General features: G+C 41.1%; 1 protein-coding gene across 2 annotated transcripts in view; it reads left to right on the top strand.

Moving 5' to 3' along the window:
• Positions 1–4,722, top strand: part of fgd (faciogenital dysplasia) — a 74,949-nt gene extending 70,227 nt beyond the window's left edge. Inside the window, exons 16-19 of one of the 2 annotated variants that reach the window (XM_022205035.2) lie at positions 661–759; positions 908–1,036; positions 1,910–2,050; positions 3,115–4,722. In XM_022205035.2, coding sequence (XP_022060727.2) covers positions 661–759; positions 908–1,036; positions 1,910–2,050; positions 3,115–3,354 — 609 coding nt within the window. In that variant the 3' untranslated portion in view covers positions 3,355–4,722. Of the gene's footprint in view, positions 1–657; positions 760–907; positions 1,037–1,909; positions 2,051–3,114 lie in introns of both variants that reach the window. The other variant, XM_022205034.2, reaches the window with a different exon arrangement.
• Positions 4,723–12,077: the final 7,355 nt, after the last annotated feature.

Raw genomic sequence — 12,077 nt, 5'->3', positions numbered from 1 at the left:
CCTTAAAGCATTTTTTTTATCCTTTTAGAAAAATGTGTCATCCTGTTATGTACAGGAGTAAGCTGTCATTCATGTCATGGTAATACTAGAAGTTTGATAAAAAGCAACTGGATTTCTGCTTTACATTTCTGGACATGTTTGTATCTTTTCTTCAAACTGAGTACGTTAAAAGAGAAGTCCTTTTTTTGCTGAAGCTCTTGAAATTAGCTATTAATGTGTTTCTTGCGCTTGCTGTGACAGATGTTCTTGTGGTTTTCCTGAAAAGGTACCGCGATGTCTAACTGGATGATTGTGATAGTTATAAGACTGGTTTCACAATGGATCCGTCTGCTTGTGAAAAAGGAAAAACAGTTTTGTCTTGCTGACCAGCCTGCTGTAAATGAACAAGGAGCTCTCATGTTATCTGTACAAAAAGGAGATTAATTTCACTCCCCATCTCTTACAACAATCTGACAGAACACTGAATAGAAATTTCCATGTGTCTGTGTGAGCGTCTGTCTTTGTCTTTGTTAATAAAAAGGAGAAATGGAACACAGACAACCAGACAAACAAAGGATGAAAGCAAGACAAGCTGTCAGACGTTCCTTTTGCTTCACTTGTACTGAAATTGGACAGCCTGAAGACCTTGACACATGACTCCTGTTTTTTTTCCCCCAGAAGAGTTCCAAGAAAAAGGAGAAAGAGAAACAGACATGTAAAGGCTGCAATGAGAGCTTCAATTTCACCAAGCGCAAACATCACTGCAAGTCCTGTGGAGCGGTGAGCACAGATGGAACGAGAGACATTTGGGCAGCGTGTAGCGGGATGTAGAAATGAAAGGGAAAGAGAGGAAACTTGGGGAACAAGTGGAAAATTTACTTCAGACAATTAACTGTCTGTGTTTCTCTCTCCCTGTGTCCTTCTGCAGGCCATCTGTGCAAAGTGTTCAAAGACCATGGACAACAAAACAAGCCGAAAGTGCCCCGAATGTTTTGAAGCCACCCTCAGCCTGGAGAATCTCGGGGTTAGTGAACAGAGAAGAAAAGCTGCGCCTGAGGTGAGGCACACATATGCACACAAGACCGTACAGCATGTGCATAATAGTTTATTTTTCTGCCTTGAATCATGCCAGTCCCGTGACATTGATGGCTCCCAGTTCAACACCCTACACTGCTCTGATGGCTACAAAAAGAAATCGAGATGCACAGCAGTTCTTCTTAAATCCAGCGCTGTCTTTTTTTGTTGTCTGAAATCATTGCACACACCAAAACACACATTGAGCTCATTCAGCACACGTGCGCTAACAATCACATTTGCACTGGAAGATCAGCTAATCCCGCTTTGATGACTAATATCGTAATGAGGTCTCAGCTGCAGGAGAAGCACTCGTCTCTGCTGACTCTGCAGTCTGGCGGCTTCAGGTGTCTGTACCTCTGTCTGTCCGTCCGTCTGTCTGTCTGGGATGCTGCAGATGGAAGTGCAGTCCACTCTGGTTACGCTGTAAAGCTGACAGGAGGATATCAGCTGTATTTATAGCGCTGAAACTGTCACACGGTTGTGATTCGGGTTAATTCCGTCTGTCTCTATGACAGGATCCCAGCTGGAAACTCGCTAATATGCAGTGAGATTAGTCGCCACATGAGGGAGCTATAGGCCACGCAAGACTTAAACAAGGGCCAGCAGGAGCTTAAACACCTGTCCATGTACAAATCTCACCGTGTCCTACATTGTTGTTACATAACGGGGAACAGCGGAAGATCTGCGTCGTCATTTGATCATGAAATTTAAATCTCCAAAATATTACACACGTAGTTTTCAATTTCAAATGTGCTCAAATGAATTGTGCATATAGAGTTCAATATTCAGCCAGCTCTGAGTCAGCTATAGACTGAGGAAATCATTAACCATTGATCTTATTGTGCCTCTGCAGAGACAGACATCTCTCACAGCAGAGAACTGCCTGCTGTGTGGCCACCTTCAAGTGCAGGACAAAGGGAAGAGCTGGTCCAAGATGTGGGTGGCGATCACCAAGGCTGAGCCACTGGTGCTGTATTTGCAAAGCAGTGGACAGGTAAGCGTTAAACACACAGATACACTCTTTACACTGACATGCTCCTGCCGTTAATTACACAGTAGATCTGCTTTGTATATATTTGAAAGACTTATATCCACGGAAAATCATTTACAATACACAGGATAGGTTATATGTGATTCCCACTGCAAAACTACAGATGTTTCCACATAACCAGTGTTTTTCAGTCAGCTCCTAAATGTCTGGCCGTCCCATACACCCTGTCTGCTTCCCCATTTTTCAAGCAGGATATCTGCACAGTGTAGCTTCTGGCCACATGACTGACTGTGTGTAAGTCCCATCTATCCAATCCTGCCTGTGCCAGGCTGTCTGTGCTCTGTAGATTTGGGCCAGGAGGATTTGGTTGTGCTGAATCTCACTTCAGGTATAGCTGCTGTCAGTGATGCCGCTCCACTGTGTGACTGGGTTTTAGTTTGCACTGAGCAGATGATGTAACTCACTGGATTTACTGTAGTTCCTTGAAATCCTGGCTCTGAATATAGCAGTATGTCTGCCAGCAGCATCCTGAGGAGACGTATAAAACAAGAGCCTTACATGGTGCTTAGAAGAGATTACAGAAGCAGTTTATCTCCACATATATTACACATATAAGTATATGGTGATTAAAATAATGAACTGAACAGAATCAGTTTGTAAGTGATTTGAGTTCAGAAGAAAATGTTTTGCATATTTTGTAAGTTAAGTGGTGTGCTGGAGAGTCTGCCATTCATAGTGGATGGCACAGAAGTGAAGTCAGCCTGTTAAAGCCTCCGCGGGTTTCATTTCCAAGACTAATATCCCAATCCCAGTGCAGAAAGCTGCCATTCCAAAGATTAGTATTAATGGGAGTTGGGCGAGCATTTCCTGATTATACAGAAAGAAAGAGGGGGATGGGAGAGAGGAGGGTTTATTGTGCATGCATAGTGGAATATTTTCCCCTGCAACTGAAGAGACAAGCTGTCAAAGGCACTGACGTTAGTACGTTCCCGATTTCCTCAGAAAAACCCAGTTATAAACACTACCAGATTCTTTCTGATTGACTCACTATTTTTTAATTTCTGTAGGACTCCAAGGGGTCGCGGGCGGTACCTCTCCCCGGCTTCGAGGTGAGCACGGTGCCGTCAGCTGAGAAGTCGGAGGTCAAACACGTGCTCCGGCTCAGTCACACCCAGCAAACTTTGCTCTTAAGTGCCCAAGATGCAGAATTTCAGGCCAAGTGGGTAGACATCCTGTCCAAAGCTGCCCGCGGAGAAACTCCCACAGAGCCACCGACGAGCCTGACTGAACACAGGAGGAGCCAGTAGTGACCATGTTGGAGGCACAGGACGTACTCCCCCCTCTCCCTCCTCCCTCCCTCTCCTGTGTATAGAGCACACATTACTTGAATTCACTTTACCTTGGCACTTTTTGTTTTCTCCCCCTTTTGAAAGGACCACTCCATCCTTCCTATGCCACTTCAATCCTGTCCTCATGACCACACAGCTAATTGTTCTTCTTCTCTCCATCTTTCTGTCTCTTTCGAGCACATACGCAAACAAGGACTATGCTACCAATGCCACTGGTTAGGATATTTTATTTTTCAGTGTTTTCAGTAGCTGGAGCAGTGGAGATTTTTGAAGAACCTCTATTTGTAATATAGCTGAAGAAAGTTCCTGTATGATTTTTTTAAAAAGATGAAGTTCCTTGTATATTATTCAGCGGTGTTGTGAAGCATTAACTCTTATGTGTCTGTCTCTCCATTTGTGCGGAAGTGTATGTATGTGTGTGTGTGTGTTTGAGTGTGAGTCCCCTCCTGTGTTTATTAAGTATTGAATGTTAGTGTAAGAAGCCCATGCCACTTCTCTGTTCTCTTCACCCCTGCTGGGGACACAGTGGTGGTTCAGTGGGTCTTGTACAGTATGTATACTATAGTTGCGATGTAAGGAAACAAAGAAAAAAAGACATTTAACTTAAAGAGACACAGAGATGTGTACATTTGTGGCTGGCCACCTGATGCTCCCACTGTCAAGTCCCATCTTACAGACCCTGTCCTCATACTCTCTCGTACGTTGGTAATAAGTCCCTCTCCATCGTCGTCTTTGGATTCTAAGACCTCTAATCTGAGTCTGATCCACCACATTTCCACTCTCTCATTATTGTGAGTCGTCCAGATGAGAGAACGCAGCCAGAATGGGATCACATGGCCTCAGTGCTACAGGTTCAGACTCTCAATCTCTCCACTTGTACACATGATAAATCCTTTCTCTGTAGTTCTCTCTCTCTCTCTCGGCATAGCAACCATTTTGCCTGCTTCTCTCCCTTTGGTGATGTGATGGAAACCAAGTACTGTAATGTTAAACTGTTTATTCTGCCTTCCCCCCTATACCCTGCTCCTATCAGCACCAGCCTTTAAGCAAAAGTAGCAAAAAAGAAAAAGAACTTGTCATTGGCTCTCTTTGTGCATGTAAACTCAGTCATATTTATGTACCGTGCTATGAAAATCTTGCCCTTGTCCCTCTTTTTATGCTCCAGAATTCATTCTTGTCGTACTGTAAGTGAGCAGAGTCAGCAATGAGTGTTTTAAACATGGATCGTGCACAGTGGAAAAGCAGTCAAGCATATCATCAATAAGCAGACGTGGTTCTTTTGGTATCACGCTGTCCAATAAAGATCTTCGAATCAGATCAAATAAATCTCTCTGTCTTTTCCTGTTAACATCAATCCAGTCGAGCCATGCAGTGCAGATTAAAAGAGTTCAACTCGCTTGGATGATTTCCGCTTTTATTGCTTTTCAAGAGGGAATCGTCGTCAATTTAGTTTGCCTTTTATGACAAGAATTTACTGAAAACAGACTCTTTATGTTAAAGTGAAAACAGATTTGCACAGAATAATGTCAATTAAAAACGTAATCGAATCCATAAGTATTCTCCTCTTCAATTCAGTACTTAGCTGATGCGTCTTTGGACATGATTGCAGCATTGAGCCTGTTTGGATAGATCTCAATCGGCATTACACACCTGGAAGATGCAATTTAACCCGTTACGTGAGGATCATTTGCTGCATTCATTGTACCCTCTACCTTTACCAGCCTTCCAGTGCCTGCTGTATACAAGCATCCCTACACCATGATGCTGCCACCACCATGCTTCAGGTGGGGATGGTGTGTTTGTGATGATGTGTAAAGCTTGGTGTCTGTCAAATATAGCATCTAGTGGCATCTAATGGCCATAAAGCTCAGTTTCTGTCTCATCAGGCCAAAGAATCCTCTTCCGGTTGATTTTCAGAGTCTCCACGTGCCTTGTAGTGGACTCTACCCGAAATTTATTAGGTGCTTTTCTCAACTGCTAGTTTTCTCTTTGCCACTCTTCCATCAAGCTTTTACTGGTGAACTCCAGACAACAGTTGTATGGACAGTCTCTCCCATCTGAGGTACTGAAGCTTGTAATTTCTCATATTCTCTCCATTTCCTAATGGTAGGTTTACTCCAGGGGATTTTCAGTGACTTGAAAAGTTCCTTGTAGCCATCTTCTGACTTATGCTTTTCAGTGTCCTTTCCACTGAGTTGCTTGAAGTGTTATTTTGCCTTCCATATACAGGTGTTTTTAGACTAAAACACATTCAGATGATTCACATTTCACCTGTGTTGAATTGAGTTAGTTGCTTTAAAGGGGGCTCCTCTACTTATGCAATTTCTTATTTTACAGTATTTTAAATTAACTTACATTTTTTGGCGGAAATTGGTTTTCATTTTGCCATTTTTCCATCTAAATTTTTCGCAAAAAATACAGATTTAATTTACTAGGATTCAATGTCAAAAGCAGTTAAAGGGGAAAAACCTCCAAAGGGGGTGAAGGCTGTTTATAGATACTACAGACTGATGTTCATTCACTCCAGCCAGTGATTTTATATATCATACACTGAACAGCATATATACACACGTGGACAAAATTGTTGGTACCCCTCAGTTAAAGAAGGAAAAACCCACAATTCTCACTGAAATCACTTGAAACTCACAAAAGTAACAATAAATAAAAATTTATTGAAAATTAAATAATCAAAAACAGCCATTACTTTTGAATTGTTGATTAACATAATTATTTAAAAAAACAAACTAATGAAACAGGCCTGGACAAAAATGATGGTACCTCTATAAAAGATTGAAAACTATTTGACCAGAGTGACATGATTAACTCAGGTGTGTCATTTAATTGACATCACAGGTGTTTCCAAACTCATAATCAGTCAGTCTGCCTATTTAAAGGGAGACAAGTAGTCACCCTGCTGTTTGGTGAAAAGGTGTGTACCACACTGAACATGGACAACAGAAAGCGAAGGAGAGAATTGTCCCAGGACATCCGAAAAAAAATGATAGACAAACATCTTAAAGGTAAAGGCTATAAGACCATCTCTAAACAGCTTGAAGTTCCTGTGACAACAGTGGCTCATATTATTCAGAAGTTCAAGACCCACGGGACAGTAGCCAACCTCCCTGGACGTGGCCGCAAGAGGAAAATTGATGACAAATTGAAGAGACGGATCGTTGAATTGTATCCAAAGAGCCCAGAGCAACCTCCAAAGAAATTAAAGGTGAACTCCAAGGCCAAGGTACATCAGTGTCAGATCGCACCATTCGTCGTTGTTTGAGCCAAAGTGGACTTCATGGGAGACGACCAAGGAGGACACCACTGCTGAAAAAAACTCATAAAAAAGCGAGACTGGAATTTGCAAAAATGCATGTTGACAAGCCACAAAGCTTCTGGGAGAATGTCCTTTGGACAGATGAGACCAAACTGGAGCTTTTTGGTAAGGCACATCAACTCTATGTTCATAGACTCAAAAACCAAGCATACGAAGAAAAGAACACTGTCCCTACGGTGAAACATGGAGGAGGCTCAGTAATGTTTTGGGGCTGCTTTGCTGCATCTGGCACAGGGTGTCTTGAAAGTGTGCAAGGTACGATGAAATCTGAAGACTATCAAGGCATTCTGGAGAGAAATGTGCTGCCTAGTGTCAGAAAGCTTGGTCTCAGTCGCAGGTCATGGGTCTTCCAACAGGACAACCATCCAAAACACACAGCCAAAAACACCCAAGAATGGCTGAGAGAAAAGCGTTGGACTATTCTAAAGTGGCCTTCTATGAGCCCAGATCTGAATCCCATTGAACATATGTGGAAGGAGCTGAAACATGCCATTTGGAGAAGACACCCATCAAACCTGAGACAACTGGAGCTGTTTGCTCATGAGGAGTGGGCCAAAATACCTGTTGACAGCTGCAGAACGCTCATTGACAAATACAGAAATCGTTTAATTGCAGTGATTGCCTCAAAAGGTTGTGCAACAAAATATTAAGTTATGGGTACCATCATTTTTGTCCAGGCCTGTTTCATTAGTTTGTTTTTTTAAATAATTATGTTAATCAACAATTCAAAAGTGATGACTGATTTTGATTATTTAATTTTCAATAATTTTTTATTTATTGTTACTTTTGTGAGTTTCAAGTGATTTCAGTGAGAATTGTGGGTTTTTCCTTCTTTAACTGAGGGGTACCAACAATTTTGTCCACGTGTGTATTCCTGTGTGAATGAGTCATCCAATGTTCTGTGTTGTACTTTAAGTTTCATTGCTTTTTATTTCATTATCACTACCAGCTTTCACTTCAGTTTTGGTAGTCATAATATTAGGGTTAGTTTGGTATTCAGAACACTTTCCACTAGCAGTGAGCAAAGCTACAAAAAAAGTGAATAATATAAAAATAAGCTGAAAGCCATATTCACTGCTTTTAAAGCTACTTAGCCACTTAGCTACAGGGTTGCTTTGAGATGGCAATGTGCCATTATCTGAATGCTGATTTATATGAGTGAGTATAGCATGTTTAGTTTGTGTTTTAGGGCACTGACATTTTCTAATTAACACTAAATAGATATTACAAATTATGGCACTGTGTTTTATTTCAGTACTAATTGGGCAGTGCACTTTTTTTTAAAAATCAAACATTACTATAAAGCTTTCTGCAGCTGTTCTTACTATATGGCAGAGTGTACTATATTGGTGGGCTAAGATCATCTAATTTGCACTTTCAAGTGTTTGTATTTGGTCACAACAGCAAATGTTAAACATATTAGAAAAAGGAAATGACATTTTATGGCAATCTATCCAACAGTTGTTGAGACATTTCACTCAAAACCTCAAAGTGAATAAAGGATTTATCTTCTGGGAAACATGGATTTCTGTCCTGGAAATCTTGGCAGTCCAACCACGGTAATTCCTTTGCTAATGAAACATAATGTTTTAAGTTAAGAATGCAGCCTTTTCCTGCTCCCCATTCACTTTTTTTCATGCTTAATCCTTGTCCGCTGTGATTCTGTTGATTTGTCTCAGTGCATTTTCTTGCTGGCATGAGAGTTTTTGTGAGTATTTTGATTTGGACTCAAGCTGTTGAACAAGATAGATCTCTGGCAACTGCTGGAACAAAAGTGTTTTATCGACATGAAGTCAAGTAGACTGTGTCTTTAAAAAAAACACACACACATTGCCGGCTGTGTGCAGCAATATAGCCAGCTGTCACCATGATAACAGCACTGAAACTCTCGGTAGTGCAGTGACTTATGACAATCTCCTCAGCGTGAAAAGCAATACCGGCATAGCACTTCGTGGTCATCTCATTACTGCTTTTTCAATCTGGTGTCTGAAGATACTGATCCCACAGAGCCTCAGCTGCTTGGATGTGTCATAGAGAGCTTTGTAGCAAGAAATGTGGAACCTAAAATCACCTCAACACAGCAGTTATGAATGATGAATGAGTTGCAGTGATGAAGGTGCCTGAACACTTCTACAATTACAAATTATAGATTATTTATTTGTTGAAAACTGAAAAGCCAAAACAAAATAAAAGGTAAGAAAGGAAAGATGTAGAATAAAGTAAAGTTTGACTCACTGAAAGGGCTGGGTTTTTAAACTGTCTGATTTCAACTCTCAGATATGTATGTGTATATAAAAGAAGGTGTGGACTGGGTGGAGAAAAGCTGTTGTAGCTGCCTTATGTTCATTTTTCTACATTTTGTTTTATTTCAATTTCAGCCTCCCTCCCTCTGTTTTGTCTCCATTTTGCAGGCATCATTTGTTTTTGCAATTCTTTAGGACAGAATTATTGATATACGCACATTTGCAAAAAAACAAACAAAAAAGGTGATAGGACAGCTATTGATAGGTGGTATGAACCATAACTTTTTTATTTAGCAAGTCAACACTGAGTGTCAAAATGATGAATTGGAAAAGCTGCCGTCTCTGTAGAGCTGTGAGCTGTGGTGCAAAGATAGAGAACAAACTGCTGACTGGCTCCTTCTGTCATAGTTTTACATGGTGTACATCCAGAACAGAGTGGAGCAGGGTGGGTACTGTCTGCTGCAGGGCAGAGACCATGCTGAGATAAGCTTTCATCATCTCTCCAGAGTCCTCCCAGAAAACTCAAGTCTTCACGTTGTTGTTTTTCTTTCCAACTAATCTTTAACTTTTTTTTCTTTGTGAATATATCTGAGCAGCTTTTTTTCACAGCTGTAGAACTGGGAGTTTTGCTTTCTGACAGCAACCACGAGTTTGTGGCACTTTTGCCTCTTCCTAACTGTGAAGGGTGTTTGCTCGGTGTGCAGTACATCTGTCGAGGTTTATGCACCTCTCTTTCTTGCTGTCACTCCTTTATGTGTGTTTGCCAGTAACAGCTGACTCTGCCAAGGTTGCAGAGGAGCTGCAACATGTCAGACTGACCTCCATCTGAGGCCCCAAGGCTTCTCTTAATGGCTCTATTCATCAAGGGCGCAGACCTCTTTGAATGACCACAAAAGGCAAGATTGGATGATCTGAGTCAGTGGTGCTGCCAGAAGTATAAAATGGAACTCATCAAAGTGAAAGCAAAGCAAAGCAGAAAATTTCAAATGAAGATATTTGTTCAGGATTTCAGGTTGTGACCACAATTCTGAGAGGCTTGTTCCTCTCCCACAACAGCTGAAGAGAATGGATTTAATGGGAAAGCTGTTATATGCCATTGGAGCGTAAGCCTCTTACCAGCTGTTTGTGTGTGAGTGTGCATGTGCATGTGTGTGTTTGTATGCATCTGTGTGGCCCAGAAACATTAGCATTTTGCATTCCCAAACCTCTGAATACACACCCTGCCTGACCTAACTGTTTGGAGAAAGTGGGAAAAACAAATGACCACCTGCCTTTTGCAGACAGGACCTTCAATTTCTCTTTTCCCTAGTTGTCTTTTTAGCCAAACCAGCAGTATCTTCACATGACAATGTGGTTTAGTTTGATGCAGAAACTATGCAAATTATGCTTAATTTTCTCCCTTTTCTCTAATTATGTTTGTTTTGTCACTACGATAAAACGATTCAGCTAACAGGCTTCCAAAAACAGTTTGTACATGCAGCTTGTGAGAAGAGAAGACTTTTGTTACTTTAGAACCAGGGGCCTTAGTAATTAAAAAGATGATGTGAGTAATCCGTTAGCAAATGGTTGCTTGTTTTCACATTTAGAAATTATGGAGGAACATTATTATTATTGTGAATCTGCAAAAATCTGAATTCTGCAAAATGCTCCGTTATGTTTACCTGCTACTTGGCAGTTGTGTCCTGTACCCTGGTCAGGTACAGGACACAGTGTCTTTTTAGAACTTTTTGGGTGAAGCATTTTGCCTGCTGCAGCCAAAAATGACTCTATTGGAGGAGTGAGAGTGAACTAAAATGGTGTAGTGGCAGGCCGGACATCAAAATAACGGGCTAATTAGCAGCACATTCAGGTGCTATTTTTCTGCAGGTTCATCATTATAAGAAACCCCTTCCACATTATCACATCGTTTATCATGTCCTCATTTGAGTTACTGTCGATATAAAAATATCAATTTTGGCCATTTTAAAGCTTCGACTCCGGGAAGATGGTGAAAATCTTGCTATGACTGAGATGTGGCATTTTAAATGAGCCACTACACAACAGTGAAACCCTTCTGATCTAACTTATCAACTGACAGGTCTGCCGGTGCTGCTTAGAGCAAACAATCTCTGTCTATTTTCCACACAGAACATTCACCCTTGGTTAAAAACACCATGTGCTGGATAATTGAGGATCTTTCACATACTATAGTCAGTGTGTTGCATCATGTTGCGTTTAGCCACCATATCTGCTACAACACCCACACGCAAATGCAAATGCTGAGACCTTTTTTCTGCACATGTGGTGAAGCATGCAGACAGTTCTCCATTTTTGGAAAGGAAGTGGCTGCAACAGTTTCCTGACACTTGTGTTGTACTGTATGAGATAGAGTTGTTTCTCCCTAGTGCCAATGCCTTTATCTGAGTTTTGTTTTTTAAAAGTCCGTGAGACAGGAACACATTTTCTCGTAACACTAAACGAGATTAAGTGCAGCTGATGCAAGTTGGACTTTTTTTCACAACCAACCAACCAAACAAATGATTTTGAGAATGTTAGATACATTACAATTTCTTAACTATTGTTCTTCCTTCTTGAAGATGTGTCACCTCTCATCCAAAAAGCTTCTTCAGTTCTCTGCCTCTTGGGGTGAGGGGTGAAACATCTTCAGGAACCAAACAGCAGAAGTAAAGTTTCCATCTACTGAAGCTTGTGGAACTACCATGACCTGAGTGACTGAGAATCTACACACACAACCATTGTTCAGATCGAAGCAAATTACATCCTGGCCTCCTCTCTGAAACTGAAATTCAGATGCCCAAGGGAAATGCCCTGCTTTTAATCAAAGCATCTGAAGGTTCATGGTAAAGATTTACTAGATGATGATGAATTGCTGTAATAGTAACAGTTCATCATCAGAGAAAACATCCTCCTTTATCTTACAGCCTGAGCAGAGGTGGGGGAAAAAGAATCTCATTCAGATTCACAGCCAGCGGAGAGAGTTGGTCATCCTACCATTATATTCTAATTAGAAATCGTTAAGCTGCATTTGATGATGATGATTTGGGCTCTGTTTAAGTAAATGACCAGAATGGCCTCAGAATAGCTGTATTATCTATGGCTCCATCAGC

This window comes from Acanthochromis polyacanthus, chromosome 6 (genome assembly GCF_021347895.1).
Source record: "Acanthochromis polyacanthus isolate Apoly-LR-REF ecotype Palm Island chromosome 6, KAUST_Apoly_ChrSc, whole genome shotgun sequence".
NCBI classification, from domain to species: Eukaryota; Metazoa; Chordata; class Actinopteri; family Pomacentridae; genus Acanthochromis; species Acanthochromis polyacanthus.
This window is presented reverse-complemented; position numbering and strand designations above follow the sequence as displayed.